Below are 26,559 nucleotides of genomic sequence, written 5' to 3' on the forward strand. Positions count from 1 at the left end.
GGTATTTGGAACATTTTAAATACGAACTCCACCAATGAGGGAGTCATAACATTTTCAATTTACATGCATCTTTTCCTAAATTAGAAACAGCCTTAGCTACCAGTAGAACTTAACATTCCTCTTTTCTCCACGATTCCTATAAAATAAGACACCGTTTTTTAAATTAGAAGATCGTTATATCTTGCGTCCCTACAGGAGGGGATAAAGTTCTCCATTAGCTCGCGTTTACAAGTTGAGCGTCTCAGCCCAGTCGCCTGGGGCAGCCACCGGCTCCTCCATTCCCCAGATGACCAAACGCCCCTAGTCAAGAGTGGCCCCGGTCACCTGAGCGCACGCACCAACCCGCGCGCCGGGGCGCTCTCCGCGGCTTCCTCCCCCAGGACGCGCGGGCCAGCGGCCTCGCCTGACTGCTCCATCTCTTCAGCAGCGAGCGGATTAGACACATGCGCACCATCGGTCTCTTTGTGTGCACCACGAAGCGCTTGGCGTGGCCTCGCACTTGATAGCGGTCAAAGACCTGGAGCGGCCGCGTGCGCTCCGGGAGAGAGATGCGTTGTAAACACGGCCCTTGACACAACAGCGCCGAGTGGCTCCCGCTCGCCTTAAGCCCCGGAAGCTCCCCCGCACCCTTCAGCCTCCACCCCAGCCTCTGAGCCCACCTGGGTCATGGAACCTAGCAGCCCCGGGCCGAGGAGCCCGGTCCTCGGGAATCCCGCACAGGGCAGCGCGGTGCGGGCAGCAGGGCGCGCGGCCGGCGGGGGCAAGGCGGCCGCCCCGTCGCGCCCAGCGTGAGGGAGCGCGTCCCGCGAGCATCCTCCAGCCCAGCCGCCCCGCGGCCCGGGGGGGGTGGGGGGAGCCGGCCGCGCATCTGCCCGCCCCCGCCGGCCCCCTCCCGCCGGCCTCCCCCGCCCCGCGCCGGGAGCCGCGGCCGTGCGCCCGGGCCAGCTGTGCGCCGAGCCCGCCGCTGCCCGTGGCCGCCGCCGGGGGCGGCGCGGAGGGGGCGCTCGCCGCGGGGGCGGAGGGAGGGCCGGAACGCGGCGGGCTGCGCGCCTCGCGGCGCCGGGCCCGGCTCCCCGCGCGCGGCGGCCCTCACCGAGCCCGCGTCCCCGCGCGCGGGAGCTCCAGAGCGCCGGGCGGCGGCGGGCTGCGTGCGCGGAGCGGGCGGCCCGCGGCGGCTGTGGACTCCGGGCAGCGGCTCGCGCGGCGGACGAGCCCGAACGCGCTGGCCATGGCCTCCAACTTTAACGACATAGTCAAGCAGGGCTACGTGAAGATACGCAGCAGGAAGCTGGGGGTGAGTTGCTCGCTCCCTTCCCCGCGCTCCTCCCGCGGCGCGGCGGACCGCCCGGGTGGGGGGCGGGGAGAGGTGACCCGCGCGGGCACCGGGGCGGACAGGGACCCGGGCCTCCTACCCGCGGCCCGCTTGTTGCTCGCGGGGGCCCTGCGGACCCGGCCGGGGGCTCGGGCTGTGCCACGGTTTCCATTCAAGGAAGTGCGCGGGGCTGGGCAGTTACCACACCAAGTCCAGCGGAGGAGCCGAATCTTGGGGTTCCAAAAAGGGATGTGTCTCGGGGGAGATTTCCACACGAGACCATGCACCATGGTTCTCGGAAGAGTGTGCCTTTGGGCTAGCATCGCTCTGTGTGCAGGCGCCCTGGAATGTGTGTGTGTGTGTGTGTGTGTGTGTGTGAGAGAGAGAGAGAGAGAGAGAGAGAGAGAGAGAGACCGACCATGCTCTGGTTCCCGCATCCCAAACCCATCTAGAAATTGTCTTTGGATGCCCTCCCAGCGCCGCGCGTCTCTTGTCTCTGCCTGCCGGAGCCCACGAGTTTAATGCGCTCGGAACTGTTGCCCACCCAGGCTCCCCAGGCCTACGCGTGCACCTGCCCCTCGTGCAGGCAGGTGTGCCTTCTTTCACCTGCCCCCTCGTGCAGGCAGGTGTGCCTCCTCTCACCTGCCCAGACACAGGGCAGGAGTCCACAAAGTTGGTGCGACCTCTTCCGACTTTTCTTATTCAGAGATGCTCGCCAGTCTTGGGAAATAAGTGTACACACACACACACACACACACACACACACACACACACACGGGTTGGGGGGTGGGCGGAAAGGTTCAGACTGTCTGCCTGGTAAGTGGAGGGATGCGCAGACTGATGTGGAAGGCGTGGGTGTGGATGGGCGAGGCGGCTCCAGGGCAGACAGCTGCTCCCCCTGGGCTGACCTGCGAGGCTCCCCGGGGAGCGCGCGAGGGCAGGCCCTAACCTGGGCTCGCCCTGTCAGGCTGCGACGTGGGGTAGGACGTGTCCGTTTTCCGGATTCCTGGCATTTCCTGTCATTCGCTGGTCTCAAAGTTCCTGTTCTGCTAAGCCCATGAATCCTGGGACAAATCTCCCTGGAGCGAGAGCGTTCTCTGCCGTGCCCCCCGTATGGATAGCAAACCCTAACTGTGGGAAAGCAAGGGAAAGGGAGTCAACTTGCCTGGTTTTCGGGGAAAGGGGAGGAAACAGAAAAGAGAAGAAATGGACCATTAGCTCGCTAAGGTGCAGGGGACTCGGCCAGAGGTGGCTCGCAGGGGAGTCGGCAGGTGTCCCGCCGGAAGGCTGCGCCTCCGAGGCTGCCGCGTCTGAGTTTCACTCTGGAGGAGGGCTGTGTACCCCAGGGCCTCCAGCTCCCCAGCAGGGCTGTGGAAGGCCCTGCTGCGAGCGAGAAGTGCGAAGCTTCTGCCCACGAAGCCTGCCTCCCCCGCCAGCCTTGCGCTTCCTTGCCAGCCGCGCGTTCCTCCGGCCGGGAGAGAAAGCTGAGCCACAGCCGGGTTTCAAGAGCTTCAGCTCGGAGGAAATGCGCGCCTGTTTGGGTTCCAGGGAGGTGAGGACCCAGCCCTGTGGAAAGCTGCGGTTGTCCCTGGGGCTGAGGACTTGTGGTAGGCGCGCAGGGCTCTGATGGGCCATCTGCACAGCTGTCATCCAGGAAGCGGGGTGCCGACCTCGTGCTGGAGCTGTAGGTCATCTCGCGAACGTGACCTTTGAAGCCTTCCGCTCTGGTGCGCGTGCCTGCAGGTCACTGCCTCCAGGCACTCCGGGTGACATCACTGTTGTGTCTGACACCTCGGGCTGCGTAAATGAGCCCGTGCTTCTGTCTTGGCAGAGCCACCAGGCGCAGAAACACGGTGCCCACAGCTCAGAGAATCCCCTTCGCGCGCACTTGGCCCTGGATTCCCACGGGATTCTTTCCCATCTGGGCTTTCCAGGATCTGTAACCCAGTTGTAGGATAGCTGCCCCGGAAGAACCTGGCACGCTGCTGGAGTGCTGATGGTCTGAATAACCTTTCAGGTGTCATTTGAGCACGCTGTTTCTGTCAGTGCAGACACCTGGCTTTCCTACCCACGCTTCCCACCTCACCGTGGAGAGCCAGGCCTTTGGAAGGGCAGGTCCTCACAGGTGACCAGCGGTTGTACATGTGACTTCGTCTCCCACCCCCTTCCTGTCTGCATTCAAGATGGGAGTTGGAAGAACTTTTTTGTTTCAATGTCAAGTCAAATAGTAAATCCATCCTATTGGATTTTTAAAACCTCAAGGGCTTTTAAAATTCAGGCCATTCAAGTTTGCAGAATTCATTCAGATGGTGAAAGTTTGCCAAGCTGATTCTAGAAAGCTGAAGTTGGGGGAGTGCCCCATTTGATAAGAAAATTCTAGTAAGTATTGTGTGTCAAATTAAAAAAAAAATAAAATAAAGTGTGTTCCTACCCTAAGCGGCTACATCGGAGGTCTGAGCAGAACTTAAAGCGTTTTGTGTTCATGGTTCATATTCTCTGCTCATGGACCCCAACTAGTAGCTGTCCCAAGTGAGGTGCTGCCTTAGCCGGGGATGTCTGATGGTGGTTGACTGGTGAATGCCCAACACGACCTTTCGGAATGTCCATAGTGTAACTCTCATAGAGACCTCCTAGGCGAGTTCTTATAATCGACAGACTCAGACTCTTGAAACACAGTTTGATAATACATCAAGGGAGAGATGTCTGGGTGTGCGGCCAGTTGCTCAGACAGAATTATGAAATGAAACACGGCTTATGATGAGATGTTCCCATGGCCCCTCTCCTCTTCATAACCTAGAGGTCCTTGTGATGCTGGGTGACTGATGGGAAGCGCTCCTTGCCGCTTGGTCCTAGGCCAGCCCTTGCCGATCAGCTTCCTGATTTAGCTGGCTGAGAGGGCCCCTGCCACGTGTTGGAGAACCCGGGGCAGCCTGTCCAGCATGGGCCCTTGGCCAACTCTTGGGCAAAGCACAAATGCCCACATGACCTTCTGTTGAGAAATAGAAAGACCCATTGACTGGATTTTGCCATTACTTTATAGAAATATTTATCAACTCACTCTATTTTATAGGTCTGTTATCAAAAACACAGTAGCATGACTCATCATAATTTCCTTACCTTTTATACTGAACTTTCATTATAACGTATCTGTGTCTGTGAATGTTTGTTGTTTTGTGGGTCTGGAAGCTCTTTCAGTTGCTGGTTTCTCTGGCCAACTTCTCTCTTACGGAGTAGGCATTGTCATTCACAGTGCCACGGCTACCAGCCTTTCTTCTTTTAAAGAAAGTGGTACTGTAAGAACACTAGCAAATAAAACAAAAGCCCTCTTGCACAACCCTGCTTATCTCCTACCGGATCACCTACTTTATTCAGATATGTAATAGATTTAATTTAGCATGCAAGGCATACATTGCAAAATATCCTGTCTGTTCTTGATTTGCAGCCAAACTAAGAATTCAATCAGCAAAACCATTAGTAACGTAGTACCTTGTTTATTGACTTTATAAATTTATGTATATAAAAAAACCAAAATCCACGCTGATGACATATCCGTGTTTGTCGATAACATCACTGTAATACTTCTCAGTGCTATAATTTGACTTATTTTAAATTCAGGCTTCTCACTGTTGTTTTCAAGGAATTCTATTTAAATCTGTTAATGTGGTTAGTCACATTGTAACTGGTAAAATAGTGTTCTATATGGGCCTTTGATTTAGACCTTACTCAAAAAACACATTCACAGGGATTTATGCATTCAGTGATAATCAAATGAACATGGAGGACCTGTGGCTTATTACATGATGTATCCTGGAACACATATGTGCATATGGTGTACTCATGTGATAGGGCTGTTTATAACAAATAACTCTCCACCAATGTAGTTTACGATATAGTGAGCAAATAACCTTCATTTTACTCAAACTTGGCTGTAGGAAAGTGAAAGAACATATTTGAAATTTTTGGTGAGCTCTGACTTTATGAGTCTAACTTTTTTTCAGTATTCTCCATTTGTTTCAGAACTCTAAGAATTCATCTCTCTCTGTCCTCCGTCGAGCTTGGGTAAAACCCAAGACCCTTCCTTCCCTGGTTTACTCATGGTCAGTGCCCTTTGTGGGCACACCTGCCCCTACCGCTCTTGGAAACGTCCTTTCTCTGATGAAACTAGATGTCCAGAAGAGAAGCTTATGAAATCTTATCTTTCATAGGTGCTCATTAAATTAAATTTACCTTTGTGTATATAATTTTGCAGTGATTGTTAAAGCACTTAACATTTTTTTGTGTGTGTAATAGTAAACTGTATTTCTATGACACACAAGTCCAGTTTTCCAAAAATTGAGTGCAACAAATACAATTCAAATAAAATGAGTTATTTACTTAATAGTTAAGATTATTCAAAAGTTTGAAAAGAGATCTCAGGATTGTGAATTCTCCATTCGTAGGTCTGCCTTATTCATCCGAGAATATTCTGCATCCTCCCCATTTTCTGAAATGAATTCATAGCACTTACGCTCATTTATAATTTACCTCTCCCACACTGAGTATGCAGGTAGAATGTATGAAAAATTCCAGGTGCTGGAGTTGTGTATTTTGTTCTGGATTTATATTCATGATGACTGTTATGTATATTCTAAACATGTTTACATGCATATGCAACTTATTTTTGTATCTGTGCCTTGTTCTGGCCCTTGGACTCTTAGAATAGAAATAGGTCTTGTATCGCGACTGTCCAAAGCTTATAGCGTGTTAAGGTATTGGCAACTGTACATCTGCATTTGCATGCGTGTAAGTATGGGCGGGCACCTATCTGTCCAAGCTGATGAATGCTTACCTCTGCGTTAAGTATGTATCTATGATCACATGAACTTGCTTGATGTTCTTTGGACTTCAAAAATTTGAAATTCAATGAATTCCCTCTCTCCTCAAAGTAATCCTATCGCAGATGCTCAATCCTCGTAAGTGAGCGTGAGCTCTAAAGGTCCACATGGGTTTACAGATGACTGCTGGCGAGGTGAGCTCTCGGCAGTGCATTCCTTGGCCCAGGTAATGAGGGTTTACTCATTACTTGCATAAATCTTTTAAGTGACTGAAGTCAGTAAGTTGTGAGCAGAGTAGTTATGCAGGAGGCTGATATTTTTGTAAAAATCTTTATTTCCAGTTTCCTTGGTGTGTTTTTGAGAAGTTCATGATAAATAGAAAATGGCTTGAAGAAGTTAGATGCATCTGAAGCAGAAGTATCACCTGTTGTGGGGATCTTGGCGGTCTTTGCTGTGCTGTGTGCCTGGCTGTGAGCCCTGTGGCTGCTGGGCACAGCGGCTGAGCACGCCAGTCTTTGCACATTATCCTACATCAGCTTTGCTGTAGGTACTGTAGGAATAAAACAAAAGTTAAAGTTATCTGCATTCCCACCGAATAGAGGAAATTGCTAGATTTTCAGTAATTTGAAGTGCTGGTTTTAAGGGAAAGGTAATTTTTTGTCAAATGAGATAAAAGGATTAAAAGAGAGTGTACTACATCTGCATTAATCTTACCTCACATCAATCACTGTGCTTTCTCTTTAAGCTCTTGTAACTTTGTTCATAGAGTGTGTAAATTCTAGAATGTTCTAATTCGCATAAGTACCTTCTAGTGTTGATTGGAAGATACAGATTTTGTGTTGTAACACCATTGCTCAGTGAGAACATTGCATCTGTCAGTCAAACGGTATAGAATAAGAAATTATGTTATGAAAAGAACAGAAATTCTGTTAAGCTGTTGTTTCCATGAGGGTTTGCTATTATTAGTGGTGGCTGTCATTTTTGAATAAGTACAAAGATTTTGTCTATTTTTATTGAATTCATTGCAATAACACACTTGTTTTTCGTTTGAATTAACAAAAAAAATTGCTTGGAGCACATATGGAAACTCAGTTTAATTTGAGAATTCAAAGGTAATCACACTGCATTTGGGGAGTGCTGTGTGCTTTATAGTGTTTAAAGAATGTGCAGATATATTATCTTTCACAATTTTTCCAGCAGGATTTTGAAGATAAGCATGTCCATTTTTATCCATATTCTCAAATAAAAAAAGAAGAAAAACGAATCATAGTTATTGAGCCGTAGGTTGCATGTATGTGTGTACACTTGAATTCAGGTTTAGTGCAACACTTAGATGTAATAGCTACCACTGTGCAGTGCGTGCGCAGGCAGGGCAGTTATGTCTGCTTTTCAAGGTCTTTTCTCACATTTGTGCATAGCTTTATTTCATTCATTTTTTAAAAAGGTTTTATTTATTTTTGTTGCAAAGTCAGATATACAGAGAGAAGGAGACACAGAGAGAAATCTTCTGTCCGATGATTTGGCTGCAATGGCCAGTGTTGCGCCGATCCAAAGCCCGAAGCCTGGAGCTCTTCTAGCTCTCCTATGCGAGTGCAGGGTCCCAAAGCTTTGGGCTGTCCGCGACTGCTTTCCCAGGGCACAGGCAGGGAGCTGGATGGGAAGCGGAGCTGCCAGGAATAAGATCCGACGCCCGTATGGGATCCCGGCGCATTCAAGGCGAGGATTTTAGCTGCTAGGCCACCGTGCTGGGCCCTATTTCATTCAGTTTTACATTTTTTTGATTGCAGGTAGCAGTGCTACGATGGTAAGGGACTTTGGCATATCCCTAGTAGGATCTGATGTGCAAAGATTGCCACACTGAATGTTGTCCCTTTCATTTTCACTGACGCAGAGCCCTAACTCATAACATCTTTCCTTTCAACAAAGAGTAAATTGCAAAATTTGGCTCACACTTTTGAGTAGAATTTCTTATTTTGGCATTATCTAAATTTATGGAAAATTATCTTTTATTTAAAGTTATTGCATGAAAGATTATTTAATGAAAAGCAGGTTTATTGAAAGTAAACTGTGAATTAAAAACATACAGATTAAAATCCTGCAAATTGAAAAGGTGGGTGTGGTGAGGTGGCGGCGCAGCCAGCAGTGTGGCATCAGTGTTGAAAGAACTGATCCCGGGGCTGCACCGGGCTGCACCATCTGTATGGGAAAGGCTGGCCGGTGTTCGTTTGTGTTATGCTTGCTGCTTCTAAAACACTTACTTATTTATATTTGAGAGGATATGAGGGAGACTGAAAGATGCTGCAATGGGCGGGCAGGCGAGGCTGCAGCTGGGAGCTGGGATTGAACCCAGGTCTCCCTCGGAGTGGCACAGCTGGTGCTGCTTCCCAGGGCCAGGAAACAACAGTTGGAAGCCAGAGCTGGACCTCAAGACCACCCCGTTTTCTTTAACCTCTGTGTGTTCATAACATGTAAGCATGACTACCAAATGTGTTTATTCCTGATTGTGTGTTGGGAACCATACACAGTGTGCGGAGTGATCCGAACATGCTGTCTTGGACCCGGCGCCATTTCCTGCTTCCCCACAGCTTGCAGAAATTCGCGCCATTCGGGTTATCCACCAATCAGATGTAACCTGGCGCTTTACCTGAGAATCCACTCCAGTCTCTGGCCCCTCTCCCAGGTTGCCACCCTCTAGCTGTGGCTCGGGTAATCTCAGCCACATGTCCTGGGGCCAGCACCCAGCCCACCCTTCTCCCACCCCTTCTCTTCTCCTTCCCCCTCTCTCCTTCCTTCTCACCTGGCGCCTCCCTGTCCTCCTCCATCCTGTCCCTTCCTCTGCTCAGCTGCCCTCCTGCCACCATGTCTTTCCAGTTTTCAGCCCCTCCACGCTTGCTCCGGTTCCTACCCTGCTGCAATAAAAGACCTCCTAATTTTTCCTGATTACATAACACATTCCCTCTGCCAAGACAATGTTCATAGCATGGCTTAATGGGATATAATGGAAGTCTGTATTGTATTACTACACTTACAAAATTCTTTATTTGAAAAAATGGATGAAATAATAGCCTAAAGCTGAAAAGTTAGTATATGTTCTCAAATACTGTTTTTTAAAGAGTGGTTGTTAAGTACAGTATTTATCTGTTTACATAATTAGTAAATTTTCTTAAATGCTATCCAAAAATGGTAGCAAATTATTTTGCATATTTGAGTGTGCTTTGAAAAAAAAAATTTTTTTTTGGTTTAATTTACTAGCAAGTAAGACTACTTTTACCTGACAGCTTGAAAGATGTTGGGTGAGACTAGGGATAGTATCTTTGTTGTTTTCTGATATTTTTATAGTGCTCATTACTCTTTGAATTTTAAGTATGAGCTGTGTCATGTCTTTTGAACAAATGCAAGCCTTATGCCAAACAACAGTGTTGAGTTTAGCTCTAAGCCCTTAGACCCACTAAGCATTACATATACTTTTCTATACATCGAGATAATAACTACTTAGAACTCTAAAGGCTACTTAAGGTTCCTTGGATTCTTGTTACTTCACGTAATTATCCACAGTACCTAGCGCTTTACTTAAAAACAAAACATCACAACCTTGACTCCATACTGGAGGTGCCCACAGAGCTTTGTATGTATGCTTCAGCTTTTGTTGTTGAATTGCTCTGGCTGATTGAGAGTCTGGATATGTTTAAGTTGAATTGCTTTTAATGTGATGCCAGAGTTGATCACCATCACCATACAGTGACAGAAAGAAAAAGTGTGGGACGTGCTGCACCACTCCCAAGTTAGTGCGGAGGCTTCTGAATAGACTTTGTAGCTGTAGTTCATTACTCGTTCAACCAGCCATGTAACTGTAATTTAGCAATAATGTGTAATGTCTTCCAGTTGAACGTACAAACAAAAGGTATGCTGAAAATTCCTTTTAAGATATAAAGATTCTTGAAACAGTGTGATAAACATACGTTAAGCTTGCTTACAGATTCCAGTCATGCAGCTGATTCGTTTACCAGCAACATGGCAGTCCCAAAGAGATGTCTTGCTTCTAATTTGTATGTTCTAATCTAAGTGATTAGAATACCATGGGTGTTTACATTATATGTAAGACTCACTACGTTGTGAGGGATGCAGCAGTGATTTTCCTAGTTGATGAGTCAGTGCTTTAGATTTTATTTTGAAGGTTTGCGATTCGCATTTGGCTTAGAATTCAAGAGGTAGGCTAGGAAACCCACATTAGATTAGTTAGGGTCAACATCTGGATCTTAATACCGGAGTCCTGCTATTCTATAACCCTGAGAGTCAAACAGTTGGCCTCCACTTCTCAATTCCCCTGTGGACGCTCTGCCCCGGCCATCTTGATCCTCTGGTCGGTGAATGAGCAAACAGGAACTCTGACCACCTCTTCTCTGTCTGCATCCCGAAAAAACATAATCTGAACTCGGCATCACATTGTAGTCTTCAGAAAGTCTAGCTTCAAGCCTCTGCGGGCCTGCTGCCATGGCAGAAAACATTACTCCTGGCATCTAATAGATTTCTTAGGTTTTACTTTTTTTTTTCTTTGTTTAATGCCCGAGGAAACAGGGCATAGAGGACTGGGTAAGGGCACAGAGGACTGGGTAAGGGCACAGAGGACTGGGTAAGGGCACAGAGGACTGGGTAAGGGCACAGAGGAATGGGTAAGGGCATAGAGGAATGGGTAAGGGCATAGAGGAATGGGCAAGGGCACAGAGGAATGGGTAAGGGCACAGAGGACTGGGTAAGGGCACAGAGGACTGGGTAAGGGCACAGAGGAATGGGCAGACGGGTGGGAGAGAATTGAGACTATGGGTGGCAGTTTCCTCCCGAGTTCACATGAATAGCATGTACCTTTGTGTTTCACAAAGGAAGTGGTCTACCGAATAAGAAACTATGAAAACAAAAAGCAAATTATAAATTGAGAAGAATTTATAAAAATGTCCAGAGAGTAGAAATATGTGTCTGGTTGGGTGTGTAGTGGTCACTAAAGCACCAGGATAGAGGGGTATTCATGAATCTAGGAAGTGGAGTTAAATTTTCCTTCTCAACATGACAAGCTTCCTGAGGCTGGTTAGAAAGCAGATTATAGTGAAACGGGATGTCCGTCAAGGAGCCCAGCTGGAAGTGACTTGGGTTTTAGTATCCCAGAAAAGCACTGAGATGTTGTATGGGCTAGCCATGAATGAGAATCACTCGAACGGAAGTATTTTGCTTTGCTAGCTCTGGGAGGAAATTAGCTCTTCACCTGCCATTGTTCACGTTGATAAATCAGATGAAGGTCTTGTTTCCTACTGAAAATCACTGTTGTTTTTCTTCTGACTGTGTTGGCGTCCTTTTGTATCTTCCACTTTTAGGAAGTTCGCTGTGATATGTGGAACAGTGGTTCTCGTTCTGTTTGTCTTTCTTGATATCTCTCTTTAGTTTTTGAATTGTCACCTGCACCTGTGTCTTCCACTGTTGATTCTGCCTGCTCTATTTCCTTATTCATGGCTGAGGTAATTTTTTGCCACATCTCTCATGACTCTATTCCTTTTATCTCTTGTAACTTCAAGAGGGATATATTTCTGACATTTCCTTCAGTTCACTAATTTTCTATTTAGCTGTTACACCTACACAATATTACATTTTTTCCAGGTCTAGAATTTCTATTTGCTGATTCTTTTTTGAGTTCCTTGTAAAATTGAATTGGAAATTTGTCCTTTGGACCCCATCAGTAAATTGACTGAGTATTTGCATGCGGGCTGGCCTGAGTAATCAAGTGCTCCCTTAACTGAAATGGAGCTCGTTGAATTACGTAATGCTTGCCTGCTGTGGAGCTTCAGGTCACATGATCCTCCAGAAGCCTGCCAAGACTGGGGAGCTGACTGCTGACCACTGCCTTCCTTTGTTTTGGTACCTCCTCCATGTGGGCATTTCAATTTATCAAGTTTTTCCAAGCAAGAAGCCTGCTCCCACACAGAGGTGCTTTGGGTTGTGTTTTGGAGAGCAAATGAAGGTATGTGAGTGATGGTACCACCTACACAAGTTGCAGAGAGCATGCATGTGTATCTAACCTGCCTCTGTGTACAAATGGTGTGGAAATGGGACGAGAAGCAATTACAAGGCCGTGCTAGTCCTTCACTTAATCAAAAAGGACAAATGAGATCTTGACTTCAGCAGTACTTCTTGCCTTGTATATGTGCTACAATCACAGGAGAGTGCTTTTGAGGGACTTCGCATCTGTTTGTTTAATAAATAGCAATAACAAGACCTATTCACAGAGGTTCTGGCTTAATTGATCTTTGAGCAGGAGAATTATTTGGACTTGCTTTGATTTAATCCCTCCAAGAGAGTGTAGTATGAAGGAGTGACTTTTTTTTTTACCGGACTAATTTTCAAAGCAAGTTGTTTATTACCATATTTTAATGCACAGCTCTGGTAAGGTAGGATTAAAAGGCTATACTTTGTCTCTGTTAGAAGCCAAGTAACTGGTTTTAATGCCCTTACTGTTCTTTGTCTTCTGTAATTTTTTCACCCAGCATTGTTTTTTTAATGTTTCTTCATGTTACGGATGCTGAGTGTGGTATCAAATGCCCTGCATTATGTCATTATGGAAGATGAGAGGCCAAAAATATTATTTTCACATTTCTCTGGCAGCAAGGGTATAAGAACACAAATGGGGCTTTATCAATTACATGAACCTAGGACAGATTTCAGATTAAGGCAAGAGGCAATTTAGTGGAGGAATTTTCACAGTAGACAACAGACCTGTAATTTGTTCTGCATCGGTTTATGGTTGCCAGAGAAGAGGCAATGTAAATTATTATGGTAACAATTCCAAGGCAATATCCTCATGAAACCACTTTAATGATAGGTCAGCTGTGGTTGCTTCGTTTTGAACTTGGTTCTTCAGCTCTGACTCCCCAATATGAAATCATGAAAAATTTAATAAATTTCTTTCTGTCTGCATCAGCCAATGCCGACTCCCTTTGATTGCAGCTCACATATTATTGATAGAGTGTCTTTACTGGGTCACTTACCCAATTAAATTTTACAGTATCTTATGATAATTGATGTTTTAAAGTAGAGAATTTTAAGTGATTGTCGTTAGTACTGTTTGGGTTCTAGGATTTGTTTTCCCCTGTGGTTGACCCTAGCTTGGATGTGAAAGCATCATGAATGAATGAATTCTTTTCTTTTTTTTTAAAGATTTATTTTTATTATTTTTTCATTGGAAAGGTGAATATACACAGGAGAGATAGAGAGGAAGAACTTCCGTCCGATGATTCACTCCCCAAGTGAGCTGCAACGGCCGGTACTATGCCGATCCCAAGCCAGGAGCCTCCTCCGGGTCTCCCACGTGGGTGCAGGGCCCCAAAGCTTTGGGCCGTCCTCGACTGCTTTCCCAGGCCACAGGCAGGGAGCTGGAAAGGAAGCGGGGCTGCCGGGATTAGAACCAGCGCCCATATGGGATCCCGGGCGTGCAAGGCAAGGACCTTAACCACTGTGCCACCGCACTGGGCCCGAATGAATTATTCTTTTCATGTGGGGGGATTTCTAGGGCTTTAATGTAAGCATCCAGTATTTAATGCTTACTTCCAAGCATTTACTGTTTACTTCTGTAAACACACACATACATTTTAACAGATTTTAGACAGAGATCACAAACGGAATTAGTGAAGGAGGATATGTTTTCGTCATATCTTGGCGTAAACAAGGTGTCTACAGCCATATAAGTAGCCGCAGTATTAACTCCATGCTTCTTAACCCAGGATAAATCACAGATTTCAAAGTAAATGGAACACTGTAAGACTTTTTCTTATGAGACAAGTGTGCACTAGTATGATTAGTTCACTTCCCAGATGCTCACAGGGTCCCTTGGGTCAGGTCTGGAAACTGGAGATTCAACTTAAGTCTGCCACGTTGGTGTCAGAAATCCCATTATTTGAGCCATCATCTTTGGATTTAGGGACTTGAACTTTGAAACCAAACACTCTGATATGGCAAGTGGGAGTCTTAAACAGTGCCTGAACCCTAGGCCAAAGTCCTGCTTCCACAACCTTAAAACTTTTAGAAAAATGTAGAAGAAAATTTAGAAGTAATTGAAGTGTTCTTAAACATGGTGCCAGAAGGAAAAAAGATGGTCGCCTGTGGAAGGCTGGTGTAGCTGAGTCTGTGAAGGGATAGGGACAAGATTCAGCAGAGCAGACAGCTAGGACAAGAGAATCACTGGGAAAAGTGTCTGAAACTCCCTGGAGTTGGCAGGACCCAGGCAGGACCCAGGCAGGTCGCAGGCAGGACCCAGGCAGGACCCAGGCAGGACCCAGGCAGGTCGCAGGCAGGTCGCAGGCAGGTCCCAGGCAGGACCCAGGCAGGACCCAGGCAGGTCGCAGGCAGGTCCCAGGCAGGACCCAGGCAGGCAAGTGTGTAATCTACAACCTGAGTAGGTGAAGACAGACAACATCCAGGACAAAAGGGACTCCATCAAAATTTGGTGAGTCACAAATCGACACAGGGAGAATCCCAGTGGGAGTCTTTGTTTGTCCTTAGGAGACAGAGGGAGGCAGAAGGGCTCTTAGGACGGGATACCAGTGTCAGAAAACCAGCCCGAGGAGAAAATCGTGGGCACAGTTCTGGCAACTCCTACCAGGGAGTGATTCATGGGAGTTGGAGACATGCAGGGCAAGGTCTGACCCAACCCATACTTGAGGCTGTGAAGCCTGAGCCTCATAGAGGGACACTGGAATTACCCAAGCTGGAAATGCGGAGTCCTTCAGAGTGGAGGTTTTTCTCGGTCGCTGAGCAGTTCAAGCGTGGATGCCGGGAGAGCAGAGCAGAGACCACAGGGAAATCCGGGGGAAGTGGTTGGAATCCTGGGAGTGAAGAGGGGTGCACACTCCTGCTGCCACTTGTGTGTTGGGGGTCAAGGGAAGGCCACCAGAGCTGGAGAGTGTGCCTGCTGATTGTGCTCTGTACAGCAGCTGGGAATGCATGGGTTGCCCATCCAGCCAGTGGAGGCCGTGGAGGCACCGACAGTGAAGGCACTTGTACGCAGAGCAGCAGCAGGAATGCCACTCACCTGAGTAATAGTCATGGGTTAGGTGGGACGAAACCCGAGCCAGTTGCTGGCTTACTGGACCCGCATCGGCCTGTGATCGCCATCTGCTGCCTGAGAACGACAGGTCAGAGAAATCACCTGCCACAAGCAGGGAGGCAGTTTCGTTGTGAATCACCAGCCTTTCACTACCGACAGGTGTATCTGAAAACACCAGCAAACCATCAGAGGTAGAAGGCACGCAATTTGACATCCATAAGAAAGCACACAGATCTGAAAGATCATGAGAAAAAGTAGAAAATTAGGGAACACCTCAGAAGATGGGGGTAATGCTTCTGTCAAAAATGAACAAAGGGTCACTTCAATCCTAGAACTGCCGGATGGAGATATTGAGGAGCTCCAAGACAGGAATACATGCAAAAAATCATCATGAAACTTTTCAAAGACAATAAAAACGTTTAGAAGAACCTAAGGAATTCAAGAATAACATCACCACAGAGATAAAACAGGTCTAAACTGAAATAATAGGGCTAAACAACACGATAGAAAGCTTAAACAACAGAGTGAATGCTGCAGAAGAAAGAATATCAAAAGTGGAAGATAACCAAGTGGAGAGCACACAACTAGTCAAGCATTTGGAAGAAAATCTGAATAAAACAGAAAAACCCATCCAAGAAATGAATGATAAAATATCAAATATTATAATCATAGGAGTTCTTGAAGGAGTGGAAAGAGAGGCAGGATTGCAGGAGGTACTCAATGAAATTATAAAAGAGAACTTACAAAATAATGGGAACATTAAGGAAAGCCAAATACAGAAAGGGCTGTGAACACCAAATAGATTGGATCCAAAAAGACCCTTGCTCAGACTCATTGTGGCCATGCTTCCCTCAAATGAACATAAAGAAAGAACATTAGGGCCCGGCACGGTGGTGCAAGTGGTTAAGGTCCTCGCCTTGAACGCCCAGGATCCCATATAGGCACCGGTTCTATCTCCGCAGCCCCGCTTCCCTTCCAGCTCCCTGCCTGTGGCCCGGGAAAGCAGTCACGGACGGCCCAAAGCTTTGGGAACCTGCACCTGCGTGGGAGACCCGGAAGAGGCTCCTGGCTTCGGATCGGCATAGCATCGGCCGTTGCGCTCACTTGGGGAGTGAATCATCAGATGGAAGATCTTCCTCTCTGTCTCTCCTCTCTGTACATCCGCCTTTCCAATAAAAAAATAATAAAAATAAATCTTTAAAAAAAGAAAGAACATTAAACCAAACATGAAAAAAAGAGCAAATAACATTCAGAGGAAAACCAATCAGAATTACTGCTGACTTCTCAGAAGAGACCCTTCAAGCAATAAGAGAATGGAGTAGCTTTTTCAGATTCTAAAACAGAGAAACTGTCAATCTAGAATGATATATATACAGGAAAACTCTCATTTGCATTTGAAAATGAAGTAAAATATTTTCACAGCAAAGAAAAATTGGAAGAATATGCTAACACTAAGCCAGCCTTAGAAACACTGCTCAGGAAGGTGCTAAAGTCAAAAACAAAGGAAGTTAGTCACAATTAATGATGGCAAAGGGGGAGATCTTTGCCATTTGCACCACTAGACAGATCAATGAATTGGAAACTCAGTAAAGAAATAACTCACCCAGACAATAGATCACCTGGACTTAATAGATACAGCACTTTCCACCCCACAGACACAAAATATGCATTTTTTTTCAGTTGTACATGACACCTTCTACAGGATCGACCGCATGATAGTGCACGAAACGTCTCATTGACTTCAAAAAAATTGAAATCATACTGTGCATCTTCTCACCGCCATGGAGTAAAACTAAATCAATCAAACACCCCAGGAAATTTGTAAACTCTTGGAAGATGAACAACATGCTTCTGAATGAACAATGATTTAGAGAAAATATTAAAGAAGAAATCAAAAATTTTCTTGAAACCAACAAAGAGCAAAACACAACACACCAAAACTTGTGGGATACAACCAAGGCAATGTTAAGAGTTAACTTTTTGTAGTTGCAGTTTACATCAAGAAACAAGACAGATAGCAGGTAAACAGGCTAAGTACACATCTGAACAAACTAGAAAAAACAACAGCAAAATAACTTCCAAACAATGGAAAGTAAGAAATAATCAAAATAAGAGAAGAAATAAACCAAATAGAAATCAAAAGAACAATGCAAAAAATCAGTGAATGAACAAGTTAGTTTTTTGAGAAAATAAGCAAAATAGACACTCCACTGGCCCAACTGACTAAGAAAAAGGGGGAGAGGACAACAATTAATAACATCAAGGATGAAAAAGGAAAACAACAATAGAGTCCACAGCAATAGAGACAACAAATAGAAATTACTAGAAACAACCATATGCCAACAAATCAGAAGACTTCCATGAAATGGATAGGTTTTTGGACTCTCACCATCTACCAAAGCTTAGTCACAAAGCAATGAAAAACCTAAACAAACCTATAGTGGAAGCAGAGATCACATCAGTAATAAAGCCCTCACAACAAAGAAAGTCTGGGTCCAGATGGTTTCACTGCTGAATTCTACAAAGCATTCCAAACTGAGCTGACCACAATCCTCTATAAACTCTTCAAAATAATGGAAGGGAGGCAGTTTTTCCAAACTTGTTCGATGAGGCCAACATCACCTCAATACCAAAACCAAATAGATACTCAACAGAGAAAGAAAACTACAGACTGATATCCCTGATATATATTGATGCTAAGATCTTCAAGAAAATAGGAGCCAACAGAATACAAATATGCATCAGACAGATTATTCTGCGCCAGGTAGGATTCATTCTGTGTATACAGGGATGGTTCAACATTCGTAAATCTTATAAACATTATACTTTACATAGCGTAACTGAAGAACAAGAATCATATGATAGTTGCAGTAGATGCAGAAAAAGCTTTTGACAAAATCCAGCGCCATTTCATGCTAAAAATTCTAAGTAAAGTTGGCATAGAAGGAACAATCGATAACATAATCAAAGCAACATACGAAAACCCCAATGCCAGCATCATACTGAATGGGGAAAGATTGGAAGCCTTCTTGCTAAGAGCTGGAAGCAGACAAGGATGTCCACTATTGCCATTGCTATTTAACATAGTACTGAAAGTACTTGTGGATGGTATTAGACAAGAAAAAGAAATCAAAGAAATTCTAATCGGAAATGAGTAAGGCAAGCTATCTCACTTTGCAGTTGACATGAGTATGTACATAGAAGAACCAAATAAAGAGACTGCTAGAACCTATATGAGAATTCAGTAAAGTGGCAGGTTACTAAATCAATGAACAGAAATCAACAGCCATAGTGTACATAAATACCTCCAAGGCTGAAGAAGAACTAAACAGCACGGTGCCCTTCAAGATAACAGAGAAGAAAATTAAATACCTGGGAATAAACCTGACAAATAATACAGAAGATCTCTATGAGGAAAACTACAAAACATGAAGAAAAGAAATCGAAGAAGACTTCAAAAAGTGGAGAATCCTACCATGTTCCTGGATGGGTATATAATCAAAATGTCCATATTACAAAAAGCAATATATACATTCAGTGTGATTCCAATCAGAATATCAAAAACATTCTTCACAGAGCTGGAAAAAAATGACACAAAGATTCAGCTGGAAATACAAAAATCCACAAATATCCACAAACCTCCTGAGGCATAAGAACCTAGGGGAGGGATCACAGTCCCAGAGCTTCAGACATATTGTAGGGCGGTAGTTATCAAAACAGCCTGCTACTGGCACAGAAGCAGAAAAAAAGACCAATGGGATAGGATAGAAACACCAGAAAGGTATCCACACAGCCATCTATTCTTCGACAAGAAAACAGAAGACAATTTCAGGAAAAAGAAAGGTCTCTTCAATAAATGCTGTTGGGACAACTGGCTTACAGCCTGCAGAAATAAGAAGTAAGACCTACGCCTTTCACCGTATACAAAGATCGAATCTAAATGGATAGATACCTAAACCTACACCCAGAAACCGTCAAAATTTTGGAAGCAAAAGTTGGAAATACTCCGCAAGATTTAGGTGTACGCATGGACTTCCTAGAAGAATTATCAGAAGCAAGGGAATTCAAGACCAAAGTAAACAGATGGGATTACATTAAACTACGAAGCTTCTGCGCAGCAAAGGCAATGATCAGTAAAATCAAAAAGCAACTAACAGAATGGGAGAAGATCTTTGAACACTACACAGGAGACAAAGGGCTAATTTCCGGAATATGCAAAGAACGCCAAAACAGCCATAACAACGAAACAAATAAACTGTTCAAGAAATGGGCAAAGGAAATGGGCACTTTTCAAAGTAACAAATCCTAATGGCTATCAAACATATGAAAAAATGCTCAAGCTCCCTAGCAATAAGGGAAATGCAAATAAATACAACACTGAGGTTCCACTTAACTCCAGTAAGAATGGCCACATACAGAACACTACCAACAATACCTGCTGGTGAGGTTACAGAGAAAAATGAACCCTACTCCACTGCTGGTGGGATTGCAGGCTGGTGAAACCACTGTGGAATTCAGTATGGAGAATACTTAGGCAGCTGAAAATCTACCTACCATATGACCCAGCAATACCATTTCTAGGAATATATCCAAAAAGCTTGTTACACAAGAAAGCAATGTGTGCCCCTATGTTCATTGCAGCACAATCAGTAGTCACAAAAACATGGATGCAGCCTCTATGTCCATGAACAGAGGCCTGGATAAAGAAACTGTGGCTCAAATGCTCTATGGAATACTACTCAGTTATTTTTAAAAAATGAAATATAATTGTTTATAGCCAAATGGGCCAAACTACAGACCATTTTGCTAAGGAAAATGAGCCAGTCTCAAAAGATCAGATATCATATGTGTGTCCTAAAATAATGTGATGTGAAATCTAAGGATTTTTCCTGTAAATTCTACCTTACTGCACCTCCTAATTATTTGTATGTTTTGTAATAAGACCTTGTGATGTTATCCATTAATCAGTTATCCATAAGCGATTGATTACTTGTAATCATCTGAGATTGTCTGCACCCCTTTTATCACTGTTACTATTACTGCCCACAAGTAATGATGACCTAGTCTTTATTGTACTCTCCTCAGTGCCACACTGGACACATGCTGGCATTTATTCCTGCGGGAAGATGCTGAACCCTCTTTTTCAACACCCTGGTGTCATATTGGTACCTTTATTATATGTTTATCACTCTCATGCGGATGAAGGTTCACTTTTTTTTCCTTTTTTTTTTTCTTTTTTGTTCTTTTTTTTTTCCTCCCCGTGTTGGACTGTATTCAAGGGGATGCATAATGGAAGTGTAGGGGAAATTAGTATGTTCATAGTGGAAACAGAGAAGTATGTCCTCATGCATGTGGCATAAGGATGGACTCACAGCAGTACAGCCAATAGTCTCCTACATTGTTGGGAGACATGTCAGTGGCAGTATAATGGACCTGTAAAAATTCCCAAAAGACATCCATTGTAAGACTGGAGGAGAGAAGAGTGAAGAGGACTTGGGAGAGTGGGGAGAGAGACCCCAGTGCCTATTAAATGGTGTCATAAAACAAAAAAATAATAATAAAAAAGAAAATACTGTAGCCACAAATAAGTGCATTAATTCCCCAAATCAGTGGTGGTTTGGGAATTTATTTTAATGCATTGTTAGGGAGAAATGATTTGCAACTAAATATGTGGATTCACTTAATGAAAGTAGTTTTTATTCTTTTTCTCCCCCCTCTCAAAAAACCATGTCACCAAAAACATAATCTAGCAAAAAAGAAAATTAATAATTTTATCCTATTAAACTTTAAAAATTTACTGTGTGAAAGAATATGCCAGGATAAAAACAGAAGTTATCAACTGGGAAAAATATGCAGCAAACAACATATTACTGACAAAGGACTGGTGTTTAAAAGATTCTCAAATTGTATAGTAAAATAAAACACACACACGCACACGAAGGCAAATTAGTTAAAAACCTATGCAATGGACATGAGCCAGCATTGAACATAGCGGTTGTGTGGAGAACACGTGAGCTCAGTCAAACCTTGGCTGCTGACTCGCTGTGGATGAGAAGTGAGCCACATGAGGCGTCACTGCACATGTACTGGAAACCTTGGAACAGAAGAGGAAACGGCATTTACAAACTACGGTGGGCAAGCCTTCACAGGCTGGGTCTCACCAGTTCCAGTGGAAGTCTGAAATGGGTCAGGTACTGTGGAAAACAATGTGGCAGGTTGCTGAACAACTTAGATGCATAACTGCCGTAGGACTTGGCAGTTGCACTCCTGGACATTTATTCCACAGAAATAGCAAGTTTTGTTTTGACACAAACCTGTGCATGGTTGTTCACAGCTGCTTTCATTGAGCTGGTCTACCTGGGAGCAGCCAGATGCCCACCATTGTGTAGACAGAGAAACCACCGACATTGAGCAGCACAGCTCAAAAATGGAGAAGACCAAACTGTTGATATGGCAATGATGATGCTCAGTACAACTATGTTGAGTGAATGAAAAGCCAGTTCCCACAGATTTATTTTCTTTCTTCAGTGTTTGAAATAACGCAATTACAGAAATGACTGAGTAGTAGTTATTACAGCTTATGGATAGCAAAGCATGAGTGGAGTATACATGGGATGAGAGAGATTGCAAAAGCGATGCGAGGGATACTTACAGTGATGAAAATGCTCTCTGTCTAGACTAGGTTAGTGATGGTATCCTGCTTGCAACATTTGATTGTTTTACAAGAAAGTTGGACTTGAAATCTATGCAGCTCCACTCTGATTTGTTCTTCATAACTGCAGGAGTTATCACAGTTATCGCCCCCAAAAGTTTGCATACAGATGGACCCAAAGCATAGCACACTTTAGAAACGAGATAAGCCGTGCGTTGACATGCAGCTATGGGGAGAGCAGTGCAGAGAATCGAGAGCCTCTTGAGGTTTGTCAGCTTGTGTCACTCTTTGAGTTGTGAATACTGTGACCTATGCTGACGTTCAGGTGATTTTGAAGCCATTTTTCTAACAGTAAAGTGATGGTAATAGCAACCTGTTTATGACTTGTTAGCATTGGATGAAAGAGTATTCATTTTATAACATATTGCTTTTAGGATCAAAATGATGGGTAAATTACAAGGTTGCAAAAAAAAAGTAAAAGATTAACTTAAGGTACCAGTATCATAGCAGTGAAGGCAAAGCCTCCATCGATGGGGCCAGTACCCACATGCACTGGTTCGTGTGCCCACAGCTGTGCTTCCAGTTGTGCTCCCTGGTTGTGGATTGGGAAGGCAGCAGAGTTTGCCTCCGATTCTCGCGTCCCTGCGCCCGGGGGGCTGGCCTACAGGTGGTCATTAGCGTTTTGGGGGTTGAACCAAAAGATGGAAGATCTCTCTCTGCTTCTCGTCTCTGTAATTCTGCCCTTCAAATAAAACACATCTTAGAAAAGATTAATTTAGGCCTTATAGAATTTGGGGGAATTTAGGATTAAACGTGTATTCACGTCAACACTGCCGGTGAACGTACTCATCACTCCCTGAACTTTCATGTTGTTGGCGTAACTAACGCCCACTTGTCACAGTGCCCTCTCCTGTTTGTGCTCGCCAGCTTCCTGGCACGGAGTGAAGGCAGGGAGGAAGCTGGCATGTGCCCGCAGGGAGCGGGTATGCCACTGCTGGGCAGTCTTAATGACACTATAATTATTCTGAAACTGAAGCCAAGGCCCAGAAAAGCTAAATTCATGTTTCTGCATCAAGTCTAACTATTTAAAAAATATGTAAATATGCAAATAGGACCTAACAGGATTACTATTTGTAATGTCACTTGTGAAAATGGGGGCAGAAAAAAGTCTCTTATTTTAAAAACAGTGAGAATTTTTCTCCTCAGATTGAAAACTTTCTCTTTACACCAATTTTTTTTTCCCCAAAAAAGTGACACCGAAGTCAGAAAAACAGCTGGCTTCTGCTTATTTTGTTTTTTAATGAATGTAAAATGGATATAGTTCATGCACTTCCCAGGTACAATTCTAACACATATTTTCCTCCTCTCTCTCCCTTCCTCCTCCAGCTCCCCACCCCTGCCTCCTTCCTACCTCTGCTTTCCCCACTTCATACAAAAACAACTTTAGTCAACTCCACCGTCGCAGGCCCCATGCAGCTGTAACCACAACACAGAAAAAAAAAACACCCTATATGGGAATGAAGCAGATTGTCTTGTGATGATTGTTCTTGTTGGCCCCAGTTGGTGCTCCGGTGGAACCATGGCTTCAATTCTTAATGATTTGGGGCCCTAGTGTGCACTGCCCTTTTAAGGACACGCGCCAATCTCCTGTCTGCAGAAAGACTCAACTAAGCATTGTAGTGTGGAAGCTTCCACTGACTCTGGGTGTTTATCTGTGACTCTGGGTCGAGCACACGTGGTTGTAAGGGCTGTATAAAGCTGGGTCCAAGCAGACTGCTGGGAACGGCCCTTGGGATTGGGTATTATGTATAACACATAAACAGTCTTGATATTTTATCTCCTAATTAACAAAAAAGGCATGAAGACTAATAACCTGCTCATGTTTTAGAAGAGTGTTATAGTTACATGTCTAGATATTTTTGATATTTGTTTATGCACTTTTGAAACTATTCTGCTTAATTTTATGCCTAAGATAAATCGGTTTCATCATAACATCTGATAAATTTCACGCTCTTTTCTAAGTCTGATGGATGATGACAGCTTTTCTTAGTGACTTCTCAGAAATACACAAAGTAGTACTTGTATTTAATGGTTAAATCTTGAATATAAGTACAGTGGAAATTATTCTTTTCACCTCCAGACAAGAAATGACAGCTTTGTAAACTTAATAGGGGAATGATAATACACTAAGAAATGTAAGAAAGGTAAAGCCCTTTCTAGCCTAAGTAGAAATGTATTTTTTTAAAGACTCATTTTTTTTTTTAATTGGAATGTCAGGTTTACAGAAAGAGGGAGATATATAGAGAAAGATTTTCTGTTTGCTGGTTCAATTTGCAAGTGGCCACAATAGCTGAACCTGAGCCAATAGGAAGCCAGGAGCCAGGAGCTTCTTCCAGGTCTCCCACGTGGGTACAGGGTCCCAAGGCTTTGAGCCATTCGCTACTGCTTTCCCAGGCCAGAAGCAGGGAGCTGGATGGGAGGTGGAGCAGCCAGGATATAAATCAACACCCATGTGGAATCCCAGTGCATGCAAGGTGAGGACTTTAGCCAGTAGGCTACTGCACTGGGCCCAGGAATGTTTTGATTTATTGGCTGCACCTTATTCATAGCTAGCTCTCTTTGAGTTGAAGAATATATAAATGTCCATCATTTTGCAGTTGCAATTTAGTGTTCCCTATGAAACAAGGTTTATATAAACTGCATTTGCCTTTAGAACACCTTAATTAAAAAGGAGCTGAATGGGTTGAACATTGCACTGCTCCACAAAGAACAGTGCAGTTTCTTTGCCTTCCAAGTCAAACTACAGAACCATGCTGGCTAAATTTGGAAAATATTACTTAGAGCAAGATAAGGCCCAGTAGCATGCTTGTGAAACTGCGTTTTACACCTCCAGTATAAAATAGGTCGGTTAGCTGCGTTCCCACCGCACGGTAATGCTCGAGGTGATACAGCCGCAGTCACCCCTCCCTCTTAGATGATAGCAAAATTCCCAGAATGCAAGTTAAATTAAGTAGCAAATAAAAGAATGGAAGAAAGTTCCATATTATGCTGTTTGCTGGGAATTTTAGTACCTGAATAGAATGTAAAGGGGAGACAATAAAATTACTTCTAAAGAGAAATACCATAATGCTGAAAACGTTTGAATATCTACAACATATCTGTGGTTCAGCACTGATGATGAAGAAAGTAGCCATTTGCCAATCCAGCTGGAATACGGTGCTTGGGCAGGAGGGCGAATAGAGTACTCCTGAAGCTGGGCTGTGAGTATGTCAGATTGGTTCACATTATGTGAACAAAATGTTAAGAATTGGAACATCACTTACCTTTATAAACAAATCAATTAAAAATATTATTAGGTTTAAATATATTATGGGTGAAAGGAGTTTAAAGGAAACCCCCTCATGGCGTTGATATCAGCCAGTCCACACTGGAGAGATGTCAGCGCCAGAAGCAGTCTCTCACATGAAGCAGTCAGGGTGCCAGGCTGAAGGTCAGCTTCCCACACATGGGGGCAGTGGGACCTTGGCGAATCTGTGGAGTGCGTTTACACACACAGGCAGGGTCCTTCATGGATCTCTGTGGAGTGCGTTTACACACTCAGGCAGGGTCCTTCATGGATCTCTGTGGAGTGCGTTTACACACACAGGCAGGGTGAGTGGGTCCTTGATGGATTCCTGCAAAGTGAATCCAAGGCCTCTGGGAAGGACTGTCTCATTCAGGATACCGTTGGAGATATTTGTGATTTGTAGGGAAATTCCAAATGTCAAAATCAGCAGGCTCTCAGAAGAAGTTGATTTCAAAATTCCTAATGACTTTCAGAAGATCAAAACTTGGGGGGAAATGACAGCAGATGTGATAGAAGTAATAATAATAATAAAGGAGAAATGGAAGTAGACTCTTAACATATGAGTGCATGGCTAAAGTCTCAGGACTGAACTTGAATGTGTGGACTCTCTTATTGCTGAGCCACCCAAGTGATGGCTTGCAACTTACTCAACTCCTCGTCACAGTGCTGTAAACACTGCTGAAGTGATAATACCATATTTAGAATGAGTATCATATAAGCTTAGTTGCTAAGTACAGGTTTGATAATATTCATGGCCCCTGTACCAAAGAATAAATGAATATATATTAGATAAATATGTAACTGTATAAATATAATATATAAACATAAATATCAGATAAATTATTATGTCAAACATTAGTAAATAAATAAACCAATATATCAGTGAATTAATGCATAATTTTAAAATGAATTAAAGTCGTATTCTCTGGTTGATGCAACTGTTCTTTGCAGAAATGCTATTGTTTCCTGGACCCCTGGCCTAGTATGGTAGCCTAGTGGCTAAAGTCCTTGCCTTGCATGCGCCAGGATCCCATGTAGGGGCCAGTTCATGTCCATGCTACTCCACTTCTCTTCCTGCTCCCTGCTTATGGCCTGAGAAAGCAGTAGAGGATGATGGCTCAAAGCCTTGGGGCCAGGCACCCAGATGGGAGACCCGGAATAACTCATGGGGGAGACCCAGAAGAAGCTGTACTATACTAAACAAATACTATTGTCTCTGCATCACTTCTGTTTGCTATTGAGTCATTAACTGTGGATTGATCATCAGAAGCGCTCTCTTGGTGCAGACTTTGTGGGTATCTGAGCAGGATCTACTTCCTAAAGTGCATCAGATGTCTTAATGATCGTTTCATA

At 44.3% G+C, this 26,559-nt stretch overlaps 1 protein-coding gene across 1 annotated transcript in view; it reads left to right on the plus strand.

Moving 5' to 3' along the window:
* The first annotated feature begins 1,174 nt into the window (after window positions 1-1,174).
* DOK6 (docking protein 6) overlaps window positions 1,175-26,559 on the plus strand; it is a 300,236-nt gene continuing 274,851 nt past the window's right edge. The window contains exon 1 of the mRNA XM_040985108.1: window positions 1,175-1,294. Within this exon, the coding sequence (XP_040841042.1) occupies window positions 1,229-1,294 (66 nt within the window). The 5' untranslated portion in view covers window positions 1,175-1,228. The remainder of the gene's footprint in view (window positions 1,295-26,559) is intronic.

The sequence above is a fragment of the Ochotona curzoniae genome, unplaced genomic scaffold (assembly GCF_017591425.1).
Source record: "Ochotona curzoniae isolate NIBS_2020 unplaced genomic scaffold, NIBS_Ocur_1.0 contig_43, whole genome shotgun sequence".
Lineage (NCBI taxonomy): Eukaryota > Metazoa > Chordata > Mammalia > Lagomorpha > Ochotonidae > Ochotona > Ochotona curzoniae.